The sequence below is a fragment of the Nilaparvata lugens genome, chromosome 6 (assembly GCF_014356525.2).
Source record: "Nilaparvata lugens isolate BPH chromosome 6, ASM1435652v1, whole genome shotgun sequence".
Lineage (NCBI taxonomy): Eukaryota > Metazoa > Arthropoda > Insecta > Hemiptera > Delphacidae > Nilaparvata > Nilaparvata lugens.
This window is the reverse complement of record NC_052509.1, coordinates 4,757,010-4,772,530: the sequence shown is the minus strand read 5'-3', so window position 1 is coordinate 4,772,530 and position 15,521 is coordinate 4,757,010. Positions and strand designations below refer to the sequence as shown.

General features: G+C 35.1%; 1 protein-coding gene across 1 annotated transcript in view; it reads right to left on the bottom strand.

The window, feature by feature from the left end:
* The window catches only part of LOC111059179 (discoidin domain-containing receptor 2-like), a 566,524-nt gene that overhangs the window by 54,328 nt on the left and 496,675 nt on the right, over window positions 1–15,521 (bottom strand). Inside the window, 4 exon segments of the mRNA XM_039429976.1 lie at window positions 1,871–2,010; window positions 10,673–10,809; window positions 10,811–10,850; window positions 12,037–12,184. Coding sequence (XP_039285910.1) covers window positions 1,871–2,010; window positions 10,673–10,809; window positions 10,811–10,850; window positions 12,037–12,184 — 465 coding nt within the window.

Below are 15,521 nucleotides of genomic sequence, written 5' to 3'. Positions count from 1 at the left end.
TGAAATTCATTTGAAAATACTGTAATTTATTCTTCATAGCATTCGGGGCTACCCGAATAACAAAAATCTCAAAAATGGTATCTATATATAAAAGCGAAATGGCACTCACTCACTGACTGACTGACTGACTCACTCACTCGCAGAACTAAAAATCTACCGGACCAGAAACGTTCAAATCTAGTTGGTATGTTCAGTTGGCCCTTTAGAGGCGCACCAAGAACGGATTTGGGAAAATTTCCAAAGATACGCCCAAAATCTGCGTTTTTTAGCATTTTCTCAGCTCTATCGAGAACAAATGAACAAAAAATGTTCAAATTTAGTACAGAAGCTGAGCTACGGTGTAATAATGTTGTGTTAGAAGGTATTTGAAATAACGCCAAAGATACGCCCCAAAATCTGCGTTTCTCCAGCGTTTTTTTTGCGCTTTCTCAGCTTTATCGAGAACAAATGAACAAAAAATGTTCAAATTTAGTACATAAGCTAAGCAAGGGTGTAATAATGTTGTGTTAGAAGGAATTTGAAATAACGCCAAAGATACGCCCAAAATTAGCGGTTTTTTGCGTTTTCTCAGTTCTTTCATCAAGAGTAATCAACAGAAAATGTTCAAATTTGGTACAGAGGTTTAGCTAGGGTCTAAAAATTTTGTGATGAGCTGACTTTAAATATTTCATCAAAGATACGCCCAAAATCAGCGTTTTTATCAGCTTTTCTGCGCTTCATCAGTACTTTGACTTTCTGATGGAATGAAGCATGATCAAATGAAAAATGCAGGCAAGCGAAGCGAGCCCACTGATCTCATTTCTGGACGATCCAGTCGGGGGTCCAGGGGGCGGAGCCCCCTGGCTAGACGCATATGGCGAGCGAAACGAGCCTGACGGCTAGTATATGATAAAAATATGTTTCGGAGACTGGTGAATATTCATTTCATAGCCTCAGGCCCATGCAGACCATTCCTGTTTAAGCCAATGTACCTAGAATACATTCTAGAATGTATTCTAGGTACCTTGGTTTAAACGGAGAACGATCAGCTGTTCATTCAAACCCGGAATAAAACGCATACTAATGAAGGCAACCATACCTTCATTTATAATCGTAGATTAGCGACGTGAATGGTGCATATGTCCCTTATTATACACGGTTTCTAGAAATGTAGCCACTGTGAAATTACGTAATTCAACGGAAGCAATGCCAGATGAACCGTTCTGATAAAGATGCAATAGCTGACCTTCGTCACATCATTCTGTTGTATTTTTTCAAAATCTGATGAAACGATGTATTATATTCTATCAAACTGTTTAAAAAGAGATAGTATAAATGAAGAGTAGCAGACCTCCGCCACTTTATCAAATGGAAAAGTAATTCTTTTCCAATATTCTCAAAATCTCAATAAACCGTTTTTCACATTTTTAGAATTGTTTGGAAAAGATAAACGCAACTACTGACCTTTGCCACTCTATCGACGAATTAATTGAGAAGTTAAACAATGAATTCTATTGATTAGATGAGTCATTCGATTCTCATTTCTTTGGTAAAATCCAAACAAACCGTGCATCACATTTTGCAAAACCGTTTGGTGAAAGATGCAATAACCGATCTTCGCCACTTCATCGAATCAACTGAGGTCAATCTGTTAACCAATTAAAGAGGTATTATTCTATCCTAAATTTTTCAAAATCTGTCCAAACATCTACGAAATTTTCAAAACAGTTTGGTGAAAGATGCAATAACCGATCTTCGCCACTTCATCGAATCAATTGAGGTCAATCTGTTAACCAATTAAAGAAGTATTATTCTGTCCTATATTTTTCAAAATCTGACCAAGCATCTAAGAAATTTTAAAAACAGTTTGGTAGAAGATGGAATGGCTCACCTGCACTTCCTTTGAGTAGAGGTTGTTGGTGTGCAGGTAGATGGCCGAGAAGTTCCTGACGCGGTCGAATTCAAAGATGATGTCGACCGGCTGACCGGCCAGGGCAGCTGTGTCGTTGCGCCAGCCCACCCAGCCCACGCCTGCATCAAACATCACACAAACATCAGAAAAATACCATAAAAACACCATACAAACATCACACAAACGTCACACGAACATCATATCATACAAACATCACACAAACGTCACACGAACATAATATCATACAAACATCACACAAACGCCACACGAACATAATACAAACATCACACGAACATCAAACAAACATCACAAAAACATCACACAAACGTCACACGAGCATAATAAAAACATCACACAAACGTCACACAAACATAATAAAAACATCACACGAACAAAAAACAAACATCACAAAAACATCTTATAAGCTTCATACAAACATCATACAAACATCACACAAACATTATAAAAACGTTTCACAAACATCACACGAAAAACATATAAACATTACACAAACATCTTATAAACTTCATACAAACATCAAACATAGCTCAATTTCTAACAGCTAACACAGAACTTAGTCCTGATTTCACCAAAAACTATAACTTGTTTTCAGCAGCAGTTGGATCTGCAACACACGTAACACGAACATCAAGGTTCGTACAAGCTTATGCGCCATGAACTCGTGCATTTTACTTTTCATCATGTTGCAAATTATTGCTATTAAACAGGAAATCGCAGGTGAACAGATCATGGGACCAGGAAACGCAGATGTTGCAGCGATCAATGAGGAATCGTAAACACAGATTTCAAGAATGTATTCGTTCAGGAGGAAGCCATTTTAAAGAAGTAATTGTCAAAAAGTGATATATGTTATCAATAATTCTCAAATAGCAAGTCTTGAACTCAACATGAGTTTGAATAAAATCATTTTTGCCCTTCCCACTAATGTTTTATAGCATTTTAAAAGTTCCAGTTATTCTGTGTCATTCTGTATATGATCAGGGAGCAAAGTTTTGGGGTTACCCAGTACATTGTCACTGTCAATTAAAAAAAATAATTGGTTTTCATAGAATTATTGATTTATAGATTCATAATGAAAAAAAGTAAAACTCACAGATTTCTATTCGAATTGAAAAAAGGTCGTTCCACTTTGAGACTTATAGTTTGTTATTGGGTTTTTATCAACGATGTCTAACTGTATCTTAGAAAACATAAAATATTTACGGACATTCGAGGACATTTGCGCCCTCTGAAACTTATTGCCATGGAAAAACACGCAAAAGCCTACTAATCACATGGCAATTCAAGATGTTGAGAAAGCACCTCATTACTAGAATCGACGAGGACCAGAATAAACGACTAGCAATAGATTCAAAACCTTTCCGGTCATTCGGGGGACACACAAGTATTGCCTTGCTGACTCAAAAGAAAAAAGAAATGGTCTCATTAGATAACAAAGGGATGGAAGAGAGAAAGTGAAAGAGAAGAAAGCAAGAGTGGGTAAGAGATGTGAATAAAATAAGAAGGAGAGAGAAGAATGAAGAGAAGAAAGTTCATCGAAAACAAGAGTTCAAGAGAAGAAAGTGGGGAAGAAATATGAAGAAAGAGAAGGATGGCGAGAGAAAACGAGAAGAAAGTGAAAGGTGAGCTGGAAATGTTGGAAAAGAGAAGATGAAGAAAAAGGAAGAAAAAGAGAAGAAACGTAAGTGGTGCTTCAAATAGGTAAGGTCCAATAAAAGCAGATAAAGAAGACGGTGTCAAGAAAATTTGAGGGAGAGTGAGAATGGAAACACGACGAAGAAAACCAAAAAGATAAGGAGGAAATTATAAAAAGAGACAAGAGGCAGACTGTTATTAGAAATAAAATAGAATAAAAGTGAGGATGAAATTACCATGAAATCATGAGAGAGACAGAAGACATACTGGAAGAAGAAGAAGAAGAAGAAGAAGAAGAAGAAGAATTCTTCGGAGAATGAAATACTATACAAGCAGAAAAATATCATTGTTGAAGTCAAAAAGAAGATTTGATACAGTTTCAAAAGTAATACAGGGAGAGAGTGAGATAGATGTGCAAGGAAAATAGAGTATGAAAAAAGGTTTTGAAGAGAAGTTGATCAGGAAGAACAAGAAACAGAAGATTGGGAAGAAGAGAGAGAAAGGAGGAGTAAAAGCCAAGATTTTATAATAAAAACACGGAAGAGTAGAACAGTAAGACTTGTGAGAAATAATGGAGGTGGAGGACGAAAATCCAAATAAACAGGACGTAGACATGAGAAGGGAAAAGAAAAAGGTGATGAGAGAAATAATATAATAAGAGAAAGAGATGGAGGAAGTGGAGGTGAAAGAGGTGGAGGAGAGAAAGCAAAATAAACAAGACTTAGAAGTGAGAAAGAAGAACAAAATTCTATGAGAGGAGGTTTATAATAATAGAAAGAGGTAATGAAGAAGAAGAAGAAGAAGAAGAAGAAGAAGAAGAAGAAGAAGAAGAAGAAGAAGAGAAGAAGAAGAAGAAGAAGAAGAAGAAGAAGAAGAAGAAGAAGAAGAAGAAGAAGAAGAAGAAGAAGAAGAAGAAGAAAGGAAGAAGAAAGGAGAAGAAGAAGAAGAAGAAGAAGAAGAAAAGAAGAAGAAGAAGATAAGCAAGAGAGATAAACAGAAGGAAAAGCAAGAGACGAATGATGTGGGCTAACTATACGACATCCGACCTCTGAAGGGAGCTATGACTGCCCTGGGATTCATTACACCGGAACGAGGTCTAGGGTCTAGAGTTAGAGTCTAGGGCTGAAGAAGGGCTCTAAGCCCAGAAGGTGTGGTCTCCTTTCTCAAAATGACAACATCTTTGTCTCAGAAATAGTGTGACTGGAGAGAACACTCCCATGCAAAATGGACTCAATTCATGAACATGTCCTTCTTTTTCCATGATGGACGGTAGAATGCATTTACACAAAGATATGAGATATCTATTTCTATATTGTGAAGTGAACAACTAGTGAAGTGAGAATGACTATAGTGTGGTCCACGTTATAATGGCAGTGAATGAAGATATAAGAATTCTATTCTCTGCATTAACTAATTATATTTTTACACTGTCAAAAACATAAATGTCATTGTTGTTGACCTAGAAAAGGATAGCACCATCGTCTTTATCGAATGATAGACAAGGATAGCAAAACCAAAGTTGATCAAATACTGTCATTATAACGTGGACCTCACTATAGAACTTGTGAAGTGAACAAGACTTCAACCTATTTCAACTATGTGTAATCTTATCTAAATTTGGGAGACGAATAGCACAAGCTTACCTTATTTTTTTCTCTCCCTAACATTTTGATGATGTACTTATTGTATGAATAAATAAAGAATCAATATATTTTCTATTATATTCTTTCCACACACAGATAAGAGCCTAGCAAGCTAAGCAAATGTCCTAGTTGATTTGTTAGTTATAGAAAACTACTGAAAGTGACCGGTGGTTTGGAACCCACTTATTAAACTGTTGCTCCTTTAATCTTCCATCATGATATTTTATCATTTCATAACCATCAACATATTTCTAATATTATGCATGCACGATCAGAGAGCTCATGTGAGCCCTATCCTCAGCAAAATTAATGTTATCACTTATTGCACCATCAGCCTAATCATTGAGCTTCTACTGAGTAGACAAAATAGATATCTTTAGATAGATTAGATATCTTTAGATTTATAAATAGATGTCTTTTATTTTCACTTTACATCACAAAAAGTGATGTGGGCGAAATTAAGGCAATAAGAGCCCCCTCTCCCACTTAGCCCACCAATAATTTATTTATTTATTTTCATTTACAATGCAAATGACACTGATGTAATAACATTGGTAGATAAAATAAGAAGGTACAGTAGTCCTTGTGCTATTTTTCTTCCAAATTTAAAGGTGACACAGTACAAGATATGGTTAGAATTTCACGTGTACAATTTTTTATAAAATTTTAGTGCAAAATAAACATGAAAACTATAAATTTTGAATTTAGATGGCTTGAATTGATAAATTGATTAGAAATATTCCACTCAATTACCACTAGTAACGAATAATATTGAGTTAAGAAAATTTGGAACCACTGAAGAAACACAGACTTGTAATCATACAATCGATCGAATAATCATTTCAGTTATTCTGCGTTTGCTATTATTGATATGGTTAGAATTTCACGTGTACAATTTTTTATAAAATTTTAGTGCAAAATAAACATGAAAACTATAAATTTTGAATTTAGATGGCTTGAATTGATAAATTGATTAGAAATATTCCACTCAATTACCACTAGTAACGAATAATATTGAGTTAAGAAAATTTGGAACCACTGAAGAAACACAGACTTGTAATCATACAATCGATCGAATATCATTTCAGTTATTCTGCGTTTGCTATTATTTTGATTATATGTATTATTTGAATCTTGGAAGACCAGTGGTTTAGTAGATACAATAGATATCCTTTAGATATAATAGATACAATAGATTGGAAAATTATTACTACTTATTCTCACTATCTATAGCTATAGAAAAATTGGAATGATCAGCTCCCAATAAATTTACCAATACAATATATTGATTAATATAGTCTTATAAATTATATAACCTTAAACTGTTTATGAGGGAATTACATGTAGAATATTTCAAGTCTCAGCTAAGCTTGCTTTAGTAAAACAATCAGAACAATTTTAGGAGCTGGCTCAACTTTTTTCATTGGTCCCTGTCAAACGTTTTGAATTGTTCGCTAATACAAATACAGTTGTTCTCGAAATCCTTATGTCCGGTTTCACCAAACTTGGTCAAGGCATTCCAACATGGTCAAGTCAGGTACATTTTACAACAGTAAAATGTCAGTTTCGCTAGAACTATCAAACTCGGCTTGACCATGTTCTAATATCTTCAATGAGGTTTGGTGAGACCGGGCATAAATGTGCTATGAAAAAGGAAAATGTTGACTGTGGATGAAAATTCAAGATTTCAAAACAATTTTCTTTTTCCACTTAGCCACGAATTTATTTTTGTCACCTCCACTCCCACTACAAAACTCCACTTCCCGTCACATCTACTCCTGGCTATCTTCAATGTACACCCCGTCCTAATATACACAATATATATGCGTAATATTCATACTCCACAACCTCCCCAGTAAACATTGCATGCTGCAGTTAATTCACCTGTTCTGAACAATTTTATACGGTAAGAGGATACATTCTGTTGCAGGAAGGAAGTTGATTTACAATTCTGGCTTACAAATGAGCCAGATATGCTCTTCTGGTATATATAGTACTCAGTGTACATATACACACTGTATATATTCAGTTATATATACAGTTCTACTAAAATATCATTTTTTATACATTCACTTATATATCATAGAGAAAAGATAGCATAACTATACCTTATGTTATATACAACTACTCAAATACATAAAATTACTAAATTATATTCTTCCTCCTTGTGTACAACATGCTTCGGGGGTGGGGGTTTTGTAAGAGGGGAGGGAATTTGAAGGAATGAGGGGGGTGAACGGAAGTAAATTGTGTACTGAAAAATATTGTCGACTGTATAATGTTTGAAATTAGTTATTTGTGCAACTAGTGCGCAAAGTGACAGTTTGCTGCACCGAAAGAAACGTTTACGCCCGAGCCGTAGGCGAGGGCGGAATGGTTTCTTGAGTGCAGCAGAGGAACTTTGCGCACGTATTTCACATTAAGTTTTTCCTACAGTTACCATTGAATATGAAAAGTGGGTAATTATGGGTAAAATTGCCTGAAATCCATCAAATAACTTAGTAGTGTTTGAATGGCGGGGGGCAGCTGTGTGGTGTGTGCTGTGGTGGCACTGTGCTGTTGCTGTCCTCGTTATAATATATAATAGTAATAATTAGCGCGTTGTGCTTCGTTGCACCTCTGCTCACTATAGCAGCCACAGCAGTCACTGTTACCAACTTCATTTTGATTTTGCTGCACTGTTGCTCCATATAACCTACTAAGTAATTTGCGTTGCCATGTTGCAAATCTGGAGTGCAGAAAAATATTTCCCGCACTAGAGCGGAAAAGTGATTCTTTGCGTTCTGTAATCAGTGCAGCAATGGCCACTTTTCAACGTAACTGAAGGAAAAACAATTTTTAGTAGGCTTGTTTACATGTTAAGAGTTGGCGTGCGAAAAGGTAATAGAGCAAGCCTTGTCCCCCCCATACAGCAGGATGAATAATGAAAGGAACAGAATACAAAATGGCCTCTCAGACTGCTATTAAAAACCGTTTGTTGAGTAACAGACGCGCATGCCCGAAAACATTACACAGTATTTTATTCAATACATTGCATAACATATCACGCTATGTTTGAAACACAAGAAGTGAGGTAGACTTGAAAATTGTGCTGGAAATGTTATGATTGAGTGTTGGATTATCTATCTACATTATTACTTATATGTAAAACATATTGCATACATAAATACTAAATATTTATGTATGAGATATCTGTTGGAACATGAGTTCCTTGATGTATTTCTCCTTTCATCTATATACTACACAATATAACATGTATATTAAATAAAAAGACTAAGAAATTATTTAATATGAATAATTACTACAATATCAACTTCTCAACTACACAAAAAGTAACATGTATATCATTTATGAGCTATGTGTTAGGACATGGTATGTTTCTCAGTGTTATTCAGCAATTAATCTTGAATATATTGAAGGCAGTGACTGTTTGATTGGACAGGTTTGTGCATTTCTCGGTTAGCGAATGATAAATCGAATTATAGATGATGTAGAGCGGCGTGTAAAACTTCGAGAGTTCATGTTTTACTTGTTTGTAGAAGTTGTGAACTGATTTACACTTGTATTCCACTTGTTTCAGTTATTTAAGCGATTGGTGTATCAATTTTCCATTATTAATTCAATTTTCCACAGACTAGAAGTGCGACACAAATATATATTTCATGAAAAAGAAGATTATATTTGAACGCTACTAATAAATATAGCATAACTTAGATTCCCTCTCCGGAAGTTCACAGTTTCATAAAACGTGATTAAAAATGCATTTTGGAATGTTGGAGAATCAAGCCGTCAAAGGTGACTACTTGTGAAAAGTGAGAATATAATTCCCATAAGTTCTTATGGAATTATTCATATTTGCTCGGTAGGGCTGAATGGGAATTCCCCAATTAGAACTCGTGGGAATTACATTTTTACTGTTCACTGACATTGATATGTGGGAATGGGAATCCAGCTTCATACCAAGTGGTATATATTTCGCTTCCCATGTTGTATACATTGTGAATATTGCTTATATTGGCAATCAATCATCTACAGTGACATAATTTTGATAATGCAGATATTTATTATCTTCTACACTTGCAATAGATTGACCCACCTATTGTTTGTACTCCTTTTCTTCATAAAATCATGAATCAAAGGTTTAAAAGTGAGGTATAAGAAGATGGATAAGGGGTAGACACCCCTGTATTAAGCACTTCTATATGAAGTGTTGATTATTGTAAAGAAAGAAATTTTAATGCAGTCTTTTTAATGGCCTCCGACATCTCTTTTTCCTTTTGTTTAGCCATAGAGAAACAATAGCATAAGTAGATATCCCATGGTATAGGACGTTCTTGTCGCAACTTTTACTGTTATCTCAAGCTGATTGTTCATGTGATTCTCCCCCGTGAAGCTGTGTGACGCTCGTAGTCTCTCAAACTGTGCCGTTCATACACTCTCACCCCAACAAAACAGTAAAATTCGACAATAACCAACAGTAATCGGCTTGAGATAAAAAGTAAAAGTTGCGACATAAACACCCTATACCATGGGATATCTACTCACGCTATTGTTTCTCTATGGTTTTGCGTTTAGCCTATATAGAAGGGTTTGTAGTGAAATTATTATTCTTTTTGCGGACATTCTGTTAACGTGCTCCTTCCAGTAACGACGATGCTGGTAAACGTTCTTTTACAGTAGACTTTGAACTCTGAACGAATATTTTACTTTCTGATGTGATCTCTTCATTTCTGATGAAATAATTATTCTATTCTGTACAATTTTACAGAAAAAATTAAAGTATCCTACTGTAGTTAATTGACCGAGCCAAGTGAGGTCTAAGATTCAAGTTGACGGTTTGGCATTTCTCTTAATTTTTAAATGTTTATATGTTGCGCATTTACGGCGAAACTCGGTAATAGATTTTCATGAAATTTGACAGGTATGTTCCTTTTTAAATTGCGCGTCGACGTATATACAAGGTTTTTGAAAATTTTTCTTTTCAAGGATAATACAAAAGGAAAAGGAGTCTCCTTTGAACGCCAATATTACCGTAAAAATCAGACTTTAGAATAATTCATCATATATCAGCTCACAGCTGTCTAGTAGACTATAATACTACCCGTTCAAAAACATCGAACATCTTGAAAATGTATCTTTTCATTCACGTTAGTAGACAGTTGACTATAATACTACCCGTTCAAAAACATCGAACATTTCGAAAATGTATCTTTCCATCAACGTTGTAGACAGTTGCAGCCAGACCTGATAACAGCGCTCACACTCACATTCCGGGACGACACGTCACGGTACGATAGGACAGAAAGCTCTATGTTGATTTAGGAATTTTTCTAGACATTTTAAATTGATAAATTATTTATTAATTTTTGAGAAAACATAACAACAGGTCAATATAACTTACTGAGCGCGAGGTCTACTGTTCACAGAACTACTAGTATCGTAATATTAATATAATCTTCCATGGAAACGGATGTTTTCTCACCTTTTCCAGGGCCGTAGACCTCGACATGGAAATTATCATTGCCTTTGTGTCCATCCACCAGATTCCCCAATCCTCCCATCAGCCTCAACCCCTCCTCCCTGCCATCGTACAGTGCATCCCTCAGGTCGACATCCCCTCGAACAAGGGCCCTGGGGCATTGAGTAGCTTATCAGACCACCTGTAACAGAAAATTCATGAATTGATAACCAATTTCTTACTAGAAATAGTAGTTGCTAAGAATAAAAAAATAGATTAAATTTATTGAATACTAGTAGGTAACCCGTGCTTTGCACAGGGATACATATTGTGTCTCAAATACAAGTAGGTAACCCGTGCTAGTATTCACAAGGGATGAATATAAATTTTCACTGGGGAAAATTTTGTGTTGTGAAATTATGCAATCACCTAATGTCCGAAAAACATAAAAAATAGAATAATTATTCATTATCTTCAAAATTACGTGGTTAATCTCCACCAGAGTTGAAAATATTGATCGGTCTTGAAGGTCAGTTTAGTTTGGCTTTTATAGTTAGGTAAACTTTGAATTACAAACTCAACAAATTTGTTTTAGTTATTGAATTGGCATAAATTGATTAAAGAAAATGAAAATAATCCTTCATCCATCCTCGGTGAATTCAGAATCTTTATGTGAAATTGCAAGTAAATCATTTCATTGACCGAGCGAAGTGAGGACTAAAGATTCAAGTCGACGGTTTTGCATTTCTCTTCATGTCTATATGTTCCGCATTTACGGCGAAACGCGGCAATTGATTTCCATGAAATTTGACAGGTATGTTCCTTTTTAAATTGCGCGTCGACATATGTACAAGGTTTTCCTTTGAAATTTTGCATTTTAAGGATACTACAAAAGGAAAAGGAGTCTCCTTCATACGCCAATATTAGAGTAAAAATCAGACTATCCTTCAGTCTCCTTCGAACGCCAATACTACCGTGAGAGTCAGACTATAGAATATTATTCATCATAAATTGCATGCGATGAGGCATGCAATTAATAACTCGAAGTTTTCTCTCGACTTTTCTTTGACACGACAGGACAGGACAGAATTTACTCTGATGGACAATATTAGAGGAGGCTGTGTTTTATAATTGCGCGAGGTCTACTGTTCACAGAATTACTAGTTAGTTGATAAGTGATAATTCGTGTATATACTATCCCGTACATTAAAAATATCCCGTGAAAATTAAAAAATCAAAGTACCCTTTCTCTAAAATCAAAAAAGGGTACCTACTTTGATTTTTTAATTTTTACATAAATACGAGAAGCCCTCACCAAAATAGTTAATATACCGTACAGGTATAAGCCGATTCCGTTCCCTATTGATAAGATAATTGAAATATTCTACCTTTCCATGGACATCCTAGGATCTCGACCCGCATGCAAACAGTTCGCACATGCACGCTGTACGGGACAAATCGCACTTTAGACGCCAACAGGACGGGATCCAGTTTTTGCTCCTCTACCAAGTATGTGTTCGTATTACCGGCAAGTGTCTGCAACACAAAACAAAATTCATTCATGAGACTTAATTTTAACGGTATAACAACTGGAACTAGAATCTTAACTTGTTTAAAAAAATCTGGTGTGGTACACTCACACAACTTTCCTTGCCCATTGAACTGTAAGCCTCATTCTCAAACGAGAATAATTTAGGGGAATAACATAATGACGACTGGCGGCAACATATTTGAAACTACGATCAGAATACTGTATTATGTGTCTATATAATTGTTTTCAGAATACTTTTTCCTTCGTGTAAATTGTGAAATTCGATGATTTTTTTAAAAGTTGTCAAAACAGCTGTTCTACAAATGAAATATCTTGACTATGACTGTGTTCTTTTTATGAACTGCTCTACCTACCTACCTCATGCACGAGGAGGTTACGAAGTCCATTTCTCAAGGATGGGGTGGACCCCCCATTAGTTTCGCAGGAAAAAGACTCATGCCAGTTGATAGAGCTGATAAATAACTATACAGGGTATGAATTTGAAAAAAAACGTTAGAGCCGTTTTTGAGAAAACCGTGAAAAACATGGTTTTTTAGTCATTATCCGCCATTTTTCTCATGAATATTACGGAGCTCCTGCAATTTTCCCAGAAAAAAAAACTCATGTCATTTGATAGGGCTTATGAATAGCTATCCATGGTATAAATTTGAAGAAAATAGTTGAAGCAGTTTTCGAGAAAACCGTGAAAAACATGGTTTTTTAGTCATTATCCGCCATTTTTCTCAAGAATATTACGGAGCTCCTGAAATTTTACCAGAAATGAGACTCATGTCAGTTGATAGGGCTTATAAATAGCTATCCATGGTATAAATTTGAAGAAAATCGTTAGAGCCGTTTTCGAGAAAAACGTGAAAAACATGGTTTTTTAGTCATTATCCGCCATTTTTTCCGCCATCTTGAATTGAATTTTATTGAATTTCTTATTGTCGGATCCTAATGGTATAAGGACCTTAAGTTTAAAATTTCAAGTCAATCGGTTGATTAGGAATGGAGTTATCGTGTTCACAGACATACACACATACACACACACACACATACACACACACAGACCAACACCCAAAAATCATGTTTTTGGACTCAGGGGGCCTTGAAACGTATAGAAAACTTGAAATTAGGGTACCTTAATTTTTTAGTTTACATTTTTTAGTTTTTTCAGTTACATCGAGTACGAGGTAAAAACGAAAATATTATATATGATGTCCATATTCTTAATTTTCGATTGGTGATATTTCTTGTAGTATAAATAATGAATACTAATTTATTCGGCTACACACACTTTTATTAGGCTACATAATATGAAGAAAAAAAACATATCATTATAGATTAAAATCTCATTTTCAGAATTTGGAGAATTACATTATCAATACAGACTTGTACGTTCGTCTTTGAAACGGGATAGGTCATAGGTTGACTTATTAGGCAAGAAATATAGTATAGAGGTTCAATTTGTTACTCACACCTCGATCCAATTCAAATTTTCAATTTGTTTTTAAACTTCTTAAATTTTAAATGTGAACATGATCAATTTAGAATATTGAACAGTGTAACATTTTGAATTCGTTTTCCAAGATCTTAAATTTGGAATTAATGTAAACATTATCAGAAAACAATATCGCAATATTGAACAGTGCCATAATCTTTATTTTATTTTATTTATTTATATTTTTTACAGAGAAGCACTGATTGGGAGAGAAAAACTAAGGATACTCCTTGTACTATTTCTCTGCCAAATTAAGATAACACTTTAAAAGTCCAAAATAGGGTTATGATTTCACTTTACTAAAATTTAGTCTATTTTTAGTCTAAAAAACAACGAAAACTAAGATTTTGAATTTTGAAAACAGGATAAAAAATCATAAATATCACACGGAATATAGAACAGTGCTCTAAACAAGTAACGCGAAGTGCTGTCATACATGAAAACTAGAATTTAGTTATAGTATTTCAAACAGCCGAACGACAGTACTCAAGTAAAATCATAGAGAAAAGGGACTTTCAATTAATGCATTATTTATTTGTACAATATGACAATTCCCACTGAGTCTAACGAGACCCATATTATTCGTATCTGATAGAAGAATATAACAGATACTGGTGACCATGGAAAAACAGAATCCAACATTTATAAATTGTCTCTACTATAACCCAATTTCACCGTTTATTAGAAGAAGCACATACTTTCCAGTAGGGTGGTTTGAAACACTATACATGTCTATAATCCCGGCGGGGGCGCTCAATTATGTCAACAACATACGTGCCACTTCCAACCAGCTGACGAGAATGGGAAAGTATATGTGACACGTGACCTTTGGAAGGGGTGGGGGTTGTTTGATGACGAGGGTTTTGGGGCATGGCTAGGGGGGTGTTGACCCAAATAAGGGCTCGAAGTCAGCACCCTTTGTCCTCGAATCAACCCTGTGAAGTAGTGTCAATGAACAGAAAGGTCAAACCCTCATGGAGACTGTCTCCCTCCCTCTCATGGTCGCACCCCTATTTGCATAATATGATAGCAACATCTAATCCAATTGGTGGCACTGCTTCGTGTTTATTTAAGCTTTTCGCCAATTGTAGAGCCCTTCAATTTGCTCATCGTGTTTTGAGATGGGTTATTTATGAAGAACAAAGAAAGATGCTGAATAGCAGCAGAGGTTTACAAACGAGTATGGAAGTTTAATAGCGGAGAGGAATGTTTCTGAAGATTTGGAGGACAAAGGTTTTCAAGTAAATTGATTATGATTCAACAACACTTTTTTGAGATGGTATGGTGAAAAATTATACAGTATATTACATTTATATGATGTGATAGATAGTATATGGTGTGATAGAATTGGCTTATATCATTTTTGTCATGTAAACTTTCAATAGATCTTGACAACTCATTATAGTTCAACAATGATCATGTAAAGTCGGATTCTGACATATCAGCATAAAAGTCAGAGACCGGTGGAGTGAAAATATAATTCCCATGTATTCTAATGGAACTATTCTCACTCAGCCCGGCCGAGTGAGTATGAATAGTCCCATTAGAACTTATTAAAATAATATTCTCACTGAACCAGACACATTAGATGATACTGATAGTGTGAATCCAGCCAAAAAGAGCGAGCTATTTGCCTGTTTATTTTATTTATTTATTTATAATTTTCACAGAGTAGCACTGATTGAGAAAAAAAAACTAAGGATACTCCTTGTTGTTTCTGAAGTGAAATTGTTGATAAGTAGATGAATGAATAATAATATTATTATATTTGCTCTGTTTTCAAAGTAAAATTCTGAATGAGTAGATAAACAGATAAATATTAGTTTATTAGCTCATCTCAA